At 46.1% G+C, this 12919-nt stretch overlaps 1 protein-coding gene and 1 long non-coding RNA gene across 6 annotated transcripts in view; one reads left to right on the forward strand and one right to left on the reverse strand.

Moving 5' to 3' along the window:
• The window catches only part of LOC309332571, a 264539-nt gene that overhangs the window by 52484 nt on the left and 199136 nt on the right, over nt 1-12919 (forward strand). Inside the window, exon 2 of the long non-coding RNA XR_014152187.1 lies at nt 12195-12679. This is a non-coding gene — a long non-coding RNA (uncharacterized lncRNA). The remainder of the gene's footprint in view (nt 1-12194; nt 12680-12919) is intronic.
• On the reverse strand, nt 1782-8960 carry LOC309332455 (RNA-binding protein 3-like). Of its 5 annotated transcripts, XR_014152084.1 has the most exons (9): nt 8803-8960; nt 7524-7645; nt 7328-7434; nt 6120-6225; nt 5930-6005; nt 5781-5845; nt 2940-3079; nt 2402-2478; nt 1782-2202 (listed from the first exon to the last, which is right to left on the reverse strand). XR_014152084.1 is itself a non-coding variant. In XM_081845671.1 (7 exons), exons 2-6 carry the CDS (start codon nt 7624-7626, stop codon nt 5782-5784), a joined length of 456 nt encoding a protein of 151 aa, XP_081701797.1. In that variant the 5' UTR covers nt 7627-7645; nt 8803-8959; the 3' UTR covers nt 4747-5387; nt 5781. The 5 variants fall into 5 exon arrangements, 3 of the variants coding, with proteins under 3 accessions (XP_081701797.1, XP_081701796.1, XP_081701795.1); XR_014152085.1 differs by having other exon boundaries at nt 5781-5848; nt 5930-6225; XM_081845671.1 differs by lacking the exons at nt 1782-2202; nt 2402-2478; nt 2940-3079 and adding an exon at nt 4747-5387 and having other exon boundaries at nt 8803-8959.

Genomic DNA, 12919 nt, shown 5'->3' on the forward strand with positions numbered 1-12919 from the left:
TCACATACAAGCTCTTTTAAGGAGCAATACGTGGTTTTGCTTTTTTTAAGCGTGTAAGCTTTGCGAAAACCAGCGTGAAAAAACAAAGGCTCTTAAAAATAACTTGCAAGTTTATGTACAGATATGGAAACAGCCCAGGTCCCTATTTTATGCGTACCCTTCTTTGTTATGGATACATGCTTGGAAACTAGGCATGTTACAGCACTCTTCATGTGCAAATGGAATCCAAGACACTAAATCTTCCATGGAAGCATATTACTACACAATATGGAGAACAGGAGAAAAGGAGTGCACCTATCACAATAGGCAAGAACATGAGTGACATTTTGCTAGTTGTCCTAACTTTGCCATGGGTGGTTTATAAGATGAAGCAACATCCAGCACTCCCAGTGTTAAAGATATATAAACTGGGTGCCAAATGGCTCCCAAGGTTGCAGTTGCCAAAATGAAATGTCCAGTTGGCATTTTTGGACAAGATATGAGCTAAGTTAAGAGCTCTGAGAACAGGCACTATCCAGGGAAAATCCACATACATACTGTATTGGCCTTAATGGTGACTGCTCCTGCTTAAAATGCACAGAAAAAGCATTATGGTTCCCAAAATTCATTCCGATTGTGCAAAACAAATGTAACTAAGAATTAAACACGAATAGCCTATTAGTGTGTGAAAACAGTCCACATCCAAGGATTCCCAGACATGCCCCTCCAGATGGTGAAAACATCGGGTACCATCCTTGCGCTCAGACATTTTCTTTTGGTCTCAAGTGGTCAAGACAGGTGCAAAATGCACCTGGTGCCTAGCTGATTTTGCACCCAGAGTGATTTAGACTTGTATTTTTTCCCATTCAACAATTACCTTGCCATGTCAAATTTCACGTGTTGCAATAGGACTCTATAGAGATAAAGCAAATCTGAAGGCAGAACTTGTGCAATGCAGCAGAACAATTTACATTCTGGTGCAAGGTAAACTCAAGTTCCCAATGGAAGGCAAACATTGCTTCTACTTGCATTATGAAACCTCACACACAGGGCTTGCCCATTTCAGACCTTTTATTCCCTTCAAAATGAACCACCTATGCTTGCCCCTTTACAAACCTGCTACAGCACTCCCTGCAGGTTACTAGGACCAGTAATAGAACCTAGCTACCACCCAAAGCAGAAGTACATAGAAAGAAATTATAACTCACTAGAAAAGCAGAGGCAACTGTCTTGTATTATCTGAAGCAAAAAACTTGGGAACAGCTATCCCTTTCTTGTATCCATTTTGATTTTAATTTCTAATGGACAAGAAAGTCTGGAAATAGGATGTAAATAGTTCAGGGGGGTTGAGTTCTAGTCTTAGTAGCTATATGTAGTTTTATGAGGGAAGGTGCTTATTTGCCCAAGTGTACTTTGGTTGACAAGTCCCTCAACATTCCATTTACCTGTGGATCTTAATTTAGGAGTGACTGATGTTATGTATTCTGATCACTAAATAAATTCAGAAATAGAAAATCATGCACAAAGCTAGTTCATCCAAGTCATATAAGGGTTCCTGTCTTTTCCACTGAGGCATGTTCTGCATTTCTTATAAAACATTTTTTTGAGGTATGGTAAAATACCTATCAAATATACTCATTAAGTCCACACTTGTAATCCTTTGCCTACTCGTCTGATGTGCAAGGAGTTGGAAGTCAATGCACCCTTCTTTAATGTTAAAACCAGCTGCTTACCCTGTAAGGTTGTATACGTGTTAAGATGGTGATGTGCTGAAGAATGCAAGCTGAACACTAAGTCAGTTAGTTTCATTTTTATTAGAAGCCATGGTTTAACATATTTGGAATTCAAAGCACATGAATAGTTGTTTTAAGTAGTATTTAAATTTTATATCACTTGGTGTTAAGGTTTCAGACACTCTTCCACTTATATGTCTCATTAAAAGATTTTAGCTCAAGCGCTGCACAAGCCTACCCCAAAACACACTATATATAGCTAGCATTCACATTTTACAAATTAAATTAAACATTTCAGAAAGTGCTGTAATACATGATTGAGCACCCACAATTCTTTAAGTTCAGTTCACTTTTGAGCACTTTCCACTTCTTAGCCAGCCGGCCTCCTCATAAGCACTTATATTCCAACAGTATTGAATGCATGGCCCGTAGTAATCTACTTGCTCCACTGCTGCCAGCTGATAGGTTCATTCCAGTAATGACACTTAACCTAATACGGAATGCAAGAAGACAAATTAGCGCACAGAACTCACCGATTTAATGTGCTAAGTCAGTTAATACTCTTACAGGAGTTTGTGCCAAGGCCTTTTAACATAAATCCGACCTAAACTCAAACCAATTGAGCTTACTGCTTCTGCTCCCTTCAGATGCATCTAATTTAATGGGTTTTTAAAAATAAACAAACAAACCTGTCTGAATGGCTGAACAAGTCTCTGCAAGAGGCATCTTCCTCTTGTCCACTTAATACCCAGTAGCTATAGGGACCCTGCAAGAAAAGAATTGGTCAGTCGTTATAGAAGGACACCCTAGATATGAAACAGCCATTTATGAGCCTTGAGGCATGAAATTCCTGGTTTTGAAGAAATAAACTAATTGCTTATTAAAGTTAGAAAATTTAAATGGTTACTTCTGTGGCATCCAAATCAGTACGTTTGTCACAAGTTTATCATGCACAAGGTATGGGCCACGCTACTTTCATCAAGTGCTGCAAGAAAAAAGTGACCATAGCTATTCGCACAAGCAGAACACTAAGCAATATAGTTGTACCAATTCACTAGTAACATGCTTCTGACCCTCTCCAATGGAAGTTTGATCTCCTATTTACTTTTGCATAGCCAAAATCAATTTGTACCATAGCCACAGTTTAATGGCACAGCAACACATAGTCATGCTTAAACTACTGAATATGAAAGCAAAGATTTTCCTCTAAGAAAAATATATATTTACTTTGATGTGGGAGAAACTGTTTACTTCGTAGCTCAAGTTCAGGATCCAAAGAGTAGTCCCTGTTCCATTCCATCACTTCTTTCAAGATCGTGTGGCCAACACTTTTTCAGGATAGAATAGCCGCCATCATCTCTTCTAACCTGTCAAAAACAAGGCAGTGTCACTTAACACAAGTTCATTCAAATTCTCATTGTATTCAGATTATACATGTCTAACAGGATATTCCAAGCCTAGGTGATGCTGTTCACCTAGCCCTTGGGAGATTCCCCAAGTTATTAAGTTCAGATTTTTCTCCCACTTTTAGATTCTTGTCCAAAAGCCACCATATGCACTAAGAATTGGAAAAGTTTTAAGTGGAAATAGAAGCCTCCCACACCCAAACAATGTTGCAATCGGAAGTCTTCCCAATTGACAAGTCCAAGGTCAGCACAAGGCACAATTACAAGATATTGGACAAAACAGCAAATGCAGCTGGATGAACCCAAGTACCGTTTGGCCAACTACCTTCCCTCTAGTTTTTGAAAGCAAATCTCAAGTCGCAACAGCCAGATAGGCCCTCCCACCCCAGATAAAAAAAAGGAGCAGATTCAGTCCAAGTTCTCGTGGGGTCTGAGGAGACCCCAAACTTGCCCAGTACGTTTGTCAAAGAAATAAGAATCAGTGGTTTGCTGTAGCCACAAGAATGGAGCTCTGTGGGAGGGAAGATGCAGACATGAGCAAAAAAGTTACCTCGAAATACAGGACTATTTCCACAAATGAACTAGCCAAGAGCAGCTTTCGTCTCACATGGATCGCACTGAAGGAGGCACAACACACTTCGGGGTCTCCAAGGACACTGGCTTCCACACGCTAGCAGAGAATTCTCACAGTGTAAGAACAGGACAGAGCTAACTACAGGTAGGCCCATCTAGGCCCAATATCAGTTCAGCCTTAACCCTGAACAAAGCCTCAAGGCCCCCCCGTTTCAAAAACGTCCTTCTCCACCAGCTCATCTGACAGCTGAAATTTTCCAATTGTAGTAGGACACATTATCCTACTTTAGCATTTGTGTAAGGAGGCAGGTCCTTCCCAAATCTTCCTCTCTAGCAACAGCAATACTGTGTACTACTATTGTAGCAAGGAGAACCAACCCATTCTAGGTTATAACACTGAACTTAAAATGTTTAAACATAGGGCACATGTTTCATCACACGTGTTTTGGCTTGGTACCCTGTATTTTGGTCCCTCTGTAGTAGTGACTCCCAAACCAAACATAATGATTTGCCTTCACTAAAGGCTCAGCTAAATAATTCACTGTTTGAAGACTAAGAAAGAAAGCCCAAGATTTGCAGGTAACACTGTATTGAACTCCACTGGGAGCCTTGTTTGAAACACAAGACTCCACAGGTATTTCACTGCCACCAGCCACTACCCAGATTCATTTCCCCAGGATAGCACTGGCACAGCTATAAACATTCTAGGGAATCATGTGTTGGTTTATGCAATTAGGGTAATATATATCATTTAGATACAAAGTTATTCAGATACAACATGACTAACAAGATGCTACAATTATAGCTTAAAGTCATGCTAAAATAGCCTATAGCCAGTTTAAGGAGCAGACAGATGTTTCCACTTCCCCATGTTGAAGATTTCCTGTTTCCACCATTTCACACCAACCGCTTAAGTATTAGTGTGTATCAAATTTATTACTTGGGTACCAACCCCGGGATTTACCTAGGTGAGGCCCGACATGCTTTTGCTTCCTTGTCACTAAGCTATCAAAGTTGTGCGGTGCAATGTGATGTCAAACGTCAAGAGCAGAGAATTGTTTCAGATGGGATTTTAATGGGCTTCGTAAAGCCAAAAACTCAGTACAGGAACTTCCTTATCCACTTCAAATACAATGTCAATTGAATTATGCACGTTTCTTCCAGTAAAAAAAGGACAATATAAACAAACATTTTCAAGAACCTCTCAAAGCGTTCAGTTTTGATTTCTGGATTTACTTTTTACAGTAAAATAGCTTTTTACTAAACCAGCGTGACTCATTTAATTCTTTTACTAATACCAAGGTGGTTTGCATTTGTTGCCCTCCCTTACTATGCTAAGAGTAGAACTCAAGTGCATTGCACTATTAAAAAAAAAAAAAGGTTTGCTCAGTTTCCAGCTGTTTAAAGTTGTAGGGCCCCATGTGTCACGTTAAAAGAAACCTTGGATTGAGAAAGCAAGACAAATAAAACCGATTTCAAAATTGCTTAAAAACCACTCTTGAAAAAACCAACTCTTGAGCAAAGTCTAAACAGGCCATCTTGTAGAGGAAGCTTTCGGGCTGCATGTGACAAAAGCTATATGGGGGAAGATACAAGTAGGTAACTAAACAAGATTCAGCGAAGCTCCAAAAATCTTTATAAATACGGCCATTGGAAGGACGATCTTGATTCAGGAAGGATTTTTACTCGGTGTGAGCTGAGGACAAGAAGCAGGTACAATCATAAAGGCACAAGCATATGGACATGTTGCAGCAATTCACCACTCCTAGACTTTTTTAGATTAGTGATGCTAGGAATCTCAGGCCCTCCCCCAGTTAGCACTCTGACAACTTTGCAATTTGAATTTAAGAGTTCTTTATGGTCCAACATGCACTTAAAAGTTATTTACCAGTAATGTGAACTGAGGGCTGCAATGTTTTAGATCTGAGCAAATGGCAGATAAACAAAAAAGAAAAGAAACATCTTTGATACTGACAACTCAGTAGGGAGCTGTAGTTACTGCTGTTACTCAGTGTGAAGTCGGAACACTGATAGTTCACAAGCGTTTTGGCAAGACAGCATTTTCACTCCCTTCCCAAAATCCACTTACCTCAGTTGTCATAGTTGTCTCTGTAAGAGCCTCCTGAAGAGTAGCGATCGTTATAACCTCCCTGACTTCTGAAAACAAAGCATTTGTGTTTTATATCTGCTCACCTAAAACTGAACATTAATGATGTTCCCGCACATCAGCACAATTACCTGCCGTAGTCCCGGGAACCGCTGTAGCCTCCACTTCTGTTGTCGTATCGCCCACCATAGCTTCTGTCTCCACCACCTCCAAGGAGGAAAAAAAAAAAAAAAAAAATTTCAGTGACAGCTAAGCCACCAGCAACCCCAACCACTTCATTACTCCAATGCATGCAAATGTTTGTTTCAATCTTATACTCACCTCTGGAATAACCACGGCCTCGCCCCCTGCCTCCAAAGTAGCCACCTCTAGATCCACGGGAAGACTTCCCTGCGTGATCAACTCTTATCTGGCGCCCATCTACAGACTGATAATGAACAAGTACTTTAATTATGACCATTGCTTAACTAGCTGATCAAACAAAGCAACTATTTACATGAATTTTCATATGCACATAACCAATTGTTAATAAAACATGACTTTTCACCAATTACTATTGCTCTTATTAAGATACTGTAGAGCTCAGTGGATTTATTTCTAAATTGAATTCTGAAGTTCTCCACCTGTGTAGGTTTGGGTATCTGCCACTTGCATTACAAAATATCTACAAGCAAAAGCAGCTATTCTGGAACTTGCACTCCACACAGCAAATTGAACCACTTAAAAAATAATTTCCCAAAGATAAGTCAATATTCTGAAAAACCTCTGGTAGCCTTAAGAAATGGAATCACAGAAAGCAGTCCTGCTGCTGAGATTCCTGTTGGGTGCAAACCTTGTAAAGGTTGGTGGTCAATAATCTGAGAGTAGCTTGTCTCAGAGTGGCTGGGGAACCTCAGCCAGATGGCCTGGGTATAAATATTATTATTATTATTAGAAAGTAAGAAGGGCAGTGGAAATGTGAACTACCAATGCCACTCAATGAGCTTTCAATACATCTGGAAGAATGCAGGATCCAGCTTCCCAAGAGCCAGATCCCAGGCAGTATGGCAAATGCTGATAGAAGCAAAAGTCCAGCAGCATCTCTGGAGGTCCACAGGTTCCTCATCTGTGCCTGTTATCAATGTAGCTGTCTCTCACCAGTTTATGACCTTAAAAATGCTCTTTGACACTAAATCAGAAGCATCATCACCCCATGTGCTTTTAGCTAACCTGCATAGACTGCAACAGCTCCCTACTATTGCGTTGACACTTGCAAGCAAGAAAAGGCCATTTTCTGATACAGTTTATTTAAGGGCATTTCACAAAAACTAAAATCAAAGCAGTATGGTTCCTGGGAAACTGTTTTTCGTTTGTCTCATTGTATTTTAACCCGTATTTTAAATTGGTTTCCACGTTACATTTTTATTGTAATTTTACTGGTGTTAGTTGCCCTGAGCCTGGCTCTGGCCGGGGAATATTATTATTATGTAATTAAAGCTGCCAGGACACAGTAGAACAGACAACAGATCACACCACAACAAAGTACTCACCTCTCCATTCATGGCTCTCATGGCATCTGATGCATGTTCAGGATTGGCAAAGGTGATAAAGCCAAAGCCTCTTGATCTCTGGGTCTCTTTATCCTTGATCACAACAACTAAGAACAGAAAACAAAAGTAGCTAAAGTTATCCAATTTTATGTTGATCCCAGGGGAAAACTCCATCCCCAACACCACACTTGCTTACCTTCAGAAATGGGTCCAAAAGAGCTGAAATGCTGCTCCAGGCCTTGCTCATCTGTGTCAAAATTCAGACCCCCAACAAACAGCTTTCCTTCTTCAGAAGACATAATGGTGGTAGGGAGGAGTCTGAAGAAGAGAAACGCGCACAACTGTGGATCAGAGGTCTAATACTGGAATAATTCCATTACGAGAATTTGAGGAACCACCAATGCTTAGCAAAATCCAGCTGCTAACAACCTGTCGCAGTCCGTGAGGGAGAATTTAAAACTCCCAACCCTCCAGAAACACCAGACACCGTTAAGTATCAGTCCCAATATTTTCAGTACTCTTGGCTTAATCCCCCCCCCCCAAGAAGTCACCCTGCATGGGGTGCCACAACACTAAGAAAACCTGTTGCAGGTTTTATAACGCATGCTGTCCCCATCTCTCTTCCACCCACCCTCGCCTAGCCAAGCTCCATGTGTTTGCGCATTACTTCCAATCAGAAAAGGAAAGCTTTTCAGGGCCGTGCTAATACGTCCCCGCCCTTTGCGTCACAGCAGCAGTTGCTAAATCTGACCCACTTCAAGCGCCTACAAGCTTCGAGTTCAGGGCTGCTGTTGGGCTTTTTTAAATAAATAAATAAATAAAGAAAGAAAGAAATAGGAGCAAGCCTTAAGCCACACCCCCGCCTCAGTTTCTATTTCAACTGCATGTTCCTCCTCAGCGGAAGGCGAGAGGTGGGGGTGGCGCGAAGGCGAAGGAAACGGCGCTTCCCCCTCCCCGCCTCGAGGCCGCCCTCCATTTCCCCGCCTCGAGCGCCATCTTGTTCACCCCCAGCTTCAAGAGGGGCAATCCGGACGACCAAAGATGGCGGCAGGCGACGAAGGCCGCTGCATGGCCTCGCCAGTGCGCCCCCCGCGCGCCCGCCGGGACCCCCTCCGCCATTTCCTTGCTCTGCTTCTTCTCATGCCCGCCCCGCCCCCCCCCGGTTCCAAAATCAAAACGCGCACGCGCGCTACGCCAGACCGCTGTTTTTTCTCTCTCGCGGCGCGAGGGGAACCGGGCTCCTCCGCCGCATGCGCACATCATCAGCATTCGGAACGCCGCTCCGAACGCGCGTGCGCTTTGGTGCCACGGCCCCCACTGCCACCCCCTCACGTCGTCGCTACCGAGGAACGGCCACCGTTACCTCGCTACTGACGTACTTGTTTGAACGGAAGCGTCGGAAACAACCCGCCCCCGCACCGTGCATTTCACCAACAACAAAGGAAGCCCGCCAGACCGCCCCCCCCCCGCCTTACCGAAGAGAAGCTTCCTGGGCTCAAGCAGCTGAAAATGCGGCCGAGGCACCGCCCGCGCTTCGCTTATATAGCGTCCCGCCCACCGCGACCAATCACGTGATGAACGCCGCGCCTTCCTAGGGTTAAGCGCGCAAACTACGCATGCGCTTACTACGCACGACCGTTACGCCTGTGGTACGAGAGAGGTCGCTCCCGACATCCGGGGATCCGTTCAACTTTTTCCCTCCAAAAAGAGATGGGCTACAGCATCCGGGGCCTTTGTTCACTCGCGCGAGGCTTCCGCCTCCCTCTCCATTCCACATAATAGAGACCTGCGCTTCCGGTTCTGACTGGATTGTAGGGCGGGGGAGCGACTGCTTAATTGAGGCCGTGCTTTGCGAAATGGTCATTCTTGTTCCCTCCATTTCTGAAGGAAGGCTTTTTTACGGGCAGGGAGGGAGAAGGGCTAAAAGGAAGACGAAGAGCGCCGACCGTTAAGGGCGGGACGTTTGACTCGCCCGGTTTTTTTGAAGCAAGGCGGGTTTTGTGGTGCCTTGAAAGACAAACTGAGGAAATAATGTGGGACCCTAAACAGGTTTCTGGCAGCCCAGGCCTCCGTGGACAATATTATTATTATCGGGAAATGTTTAATGTTTGACGTTATACGATGCTTTTATGTCCTGGAAGCCTCCAGAGTGGCTGGGGAAACTCAGCCAGGTGAGCGGGGAATAAATCATTAATACAATTATTATTATTCCCAAGTTTGCGGGGGTTGCCTCGCAGGGCTGAGGGGATGCGAAGAGCGAGGCGCACGTTCCGACGTTAGTGAAGCCGATTGACGCGCGTCACGCGCTGATAGCCCGCCTGGCCCTGGTTCGGGCCTCGGTGCGCGCAGGCGGTTCCACCGTCGCAACCCCTTTGCTCTCGCTCCGAGGAGGCTTGAAACGCTTCCCCCGCGGGCTTCTGAATACCTCCGTTCCCGAGGCCAGCAGCGCCCTTCTTCTGCATATGTGGACGTAGGCCAGACGGTACCGTCTGTACTCAAAATGAAAAAGCCATGGATAAAGAACGCGATTCCAGAAATTGCAATACTCGGTAGCACCGAATCAGCCGCCGTCAACAGCTTGCTCTCTATTCCGTGGACATGTTAGCTGTTCCTTATAAAGATAATTTCTGAACTATTGCTTTCGGGAGCAAATTCCTACATATTTCTAGCTTTTCCCCACGACATTAAATTGAATGGACCACTTACAAATGGGACCCAGATAGCTCATAACTGCTGAGATTCATCACCTCGTGCATCGTAACCTCAAAAAAGCATTACCAACCTTTTCATTACTAACGCACGAAACCTGATACTATGAGATTTATGACATTGCCTTTTAAAAGAGGCTGTTGCCATGGTAGTCTTGCAGGGTTCCCGCCACTGCTCCATTTTCCTTCAGTTTGCTTGGAGGACTTTGCATTAGACCAGTGTTTCCCAACCTTTTTTGGGCAAAGGCACACTTGTTTCATGAAAAAAATCTCGAGGCACACCACCATTAGAAAATGTTTAAAAAATTAACTCTGTGCCTATATTGACTATATATAAAGTAACTCTCTTTAATAGGAATCAAATAAACACAAAGAAAGTATTTTATAATTACTTTATTATGAAATAGTAAGTACCGTATTTTTCGTCCCATAGGACGCTCCGTCCCATAGGACGCACCTACTTTTTTGAGGGGGGAAATAAAGGAAAATTTTTTTCCTTTATTTCCCCCCCAAAAAACCAGGTCGGGGAACAGTGGGATGACGGTGCTGCGCCTCCCCGCTGTCCCCCGAGCTTGTGGGGCTGGCCCATGTCTGCCTGGCGCGAGGGGCGCTCTGCTTCAGGGCGCCCCGCGCGTCCGGCGGCAGGCTACAGTCCGCAGCATGGGGAACCCTCTGTTTCAGGGCGCCCCATGCGCCCCCCGGGTGCGCAAGGCTTGCCAACACGAGCGCAGAGCACGGGGCGTCCTCCGAAGGGCGCCCCGTGCTCCGCGCTGCCAGCTGCCGCCCGCAAGCCTTGCGCTTCTGGGGGGAGATCCCCCGGGTGCGCAAGGCTGGCCAACACCAGCGCGGAGCACGGGGCGTCCTCTGGAGGGCGCCCCGTGCTCCGCGCTGCAGGCTGTTGCCCGCAAGCCTTGCGCTCCCGGGGGGGAGATCCCCCGGGTGCGCAAGGCTGGCCGACACCAGCGCGGAGCACGGGGCGTCCTCCGGAGGGCGCCCCGTGCTCCGCGCTGCAGGCTGCTGCCCGCAAGCCTTGTGCTCCCGGGGGGAGATCCCCCGGGTGCGCAAGGCTGGCCGACACCAGCGCGGAGCACGGGGCGTCCTCCGGAGGGCGCCCCGTGCTCCGCGCTGCAGGCTGCTGCCCGCAAGCCTTGCGCTCCCGGGGGGAGATCCCCCGGGTGCGCAAGGCTTGCGGACACCAGCGCGGAGCACGGGGCGTCCTCTGGAGGGCGCCCCGTGCTCCGCGCTGCAGGCTGCTGCCTGCAAGCCTTGCGCTCCCGGGGGAAGATCCCCCGGGTGCGCAAGGCTGGCCGACACCAGCGCGGAGCACGGGGCGTCCTCCGGAGGGCGCCCCGTGCTCCGCGCTGCAGGCTGCTGCCCGCAAGCCTTGCGCTCCCGGGGGGAGATCCCCCGGGTGCGCAAGGCTTGCGGACACCTGCGTGGAGCACGGGGCGTCCTCCGGAGGGCGCCCCGTGCTCCGCGCTGCAGGCTGCTGCCCGCAAGCCTTGCGCTCCCTGCGTGGAGCACGGGGCGTCCGACTCGCCTCCCTCCCACGGCACACCAGCCGACGTCCCGCGGCACACTAGTGTGCCGCGGAACACCGGTTGGGAAACACTGCATTAGACTGCAGTTTGCTCCCTTGTGCTCAGACTGCAATCCTAACCTTAATGTATGTTTACCCCAAAACAAGTTCCACTGAATTCAGTGTTGCTGTTCCTTTAAAAACTTGCACAAGGAAGAAATACCACTGAACATAGGACTTGCTCCTGAGTAAAATTTGCATGAGAAGACTGTTGCAACAGGCACGGCTAGCTTTCTGGAATTTGTAATAAAATAACTGCCCTGCAACATGTCTCAAAATGACAATAAGGATGTTTTTGTGTGCTGTAAATGTATTCTGCTTGAGCTTTTTGGCCCACACTGTTATACATTACTAGAGGATCTTCTCAAGCTGCAGCATGTTGTATTTATGTGGCAGTAGCCTTTCTTGCCAACCTAGCAGTTTGAAAGCACGTCAAAGTGCAAGTAGATAAATAGGTACTGCTCCGGCGGGAAGGTAAATGGCGTTTCCATGCGCTGCTCTGGTTCACCAGAAGTGGCTTAGTCATGCTGGCCACATGACCCGGAAGCTGTACGCTGGCTCCCTCGGCCAATAAAGCGAGATGAGCGCCATAAGCCCGAGTGGTCAGGGGTCCCTTTACCTAGCCTTTCTTGCATCAATTTGGAAAACGTTTCCCTTTTAGAAAAAAACACAGTTGCCTAATTATAGCATCTGATTATCAGCAGTGGAAAATAAATCTCAATCAACTAATGTATATGAAGTGGCAGTTTGTACACTCATGGATCCACTTGGTTTCCAGAGAGCTCTGGGGAGTTTTCTAGTTGGTGTGGCTGGCTTATATTTTGAAGTCCTAATAAAGCTGTGGAATACAGAGATGGTCTGGGCAATTGGCAGGATTTTTACAACACTACGAACGAGACCAATAGTGAATCCGATGGTGAAGAAGGGAGTTTCTGCACATGCTGTAGAGAGAAGTGAGGGGCAGATGGGGCTCATCAACTTGGGATGGTAGTTCATTGGGGGTGGGGGGAGAAAACACTGATTCTAACCCTCCACTGCCTTGCAGGCTATCTTCAGGAAAAGAAGGCTAAAATCAAATCTGGAGTAGAGTCCCTAAGGTGGATGGTGAAAAGTTGAAACTACAGAGTTTTGAGAAATTGAAACCTAAAGTCCGAGACTGGTTACATTATTACCAGATTAATGAGACCTTTAAGCAGGACAGGAAACTAGGATTCCAGAAGGAGAGGTCAAAGTTAGAAACAGAATTGCTAGAACCCAATACTAAGAATTTGTCTAGAATGTATAATCTGCTGCTAAAATGGAACA

Source organism: Podarcis erhardii, assembly GCF_964252035.2.
Source record: "Podarcis erhardii genome assembly, chromosome: 17".
Lineage (NCBI taxonomy): Eukaryota > Metazoa > Chordata > Lepidosauria > Squamata > Lacertidae > Podarcis > Podarcis erhardii.

Excerpts from the sequence above, each read along its gene's own strand:
- LOC309332455 (XM_081845669.1), bottom strand. The coding sequence starts at position 7,626 with ATGTCTTCTGAAGAAGGAAAGCTGTTTGTTGGGGGTCTGAATTTTGAC. Across the intron at positions 7,435-7,523 it reads TTTTGGACCCATTTCTGAAG|TTGTTGTGATCAAGGATAAA; the intron begins GTAAGCAAGTGT and ends TTCTGTTCTTAG. Across the intron at positions 5,849-5,929 it reads GGTTCCCGGGACTACGGCAG|AAGTCAGGGAGGTTATAACG; the intron begins GTAATTGTGCTG and ends CTTTGTTTTCAG.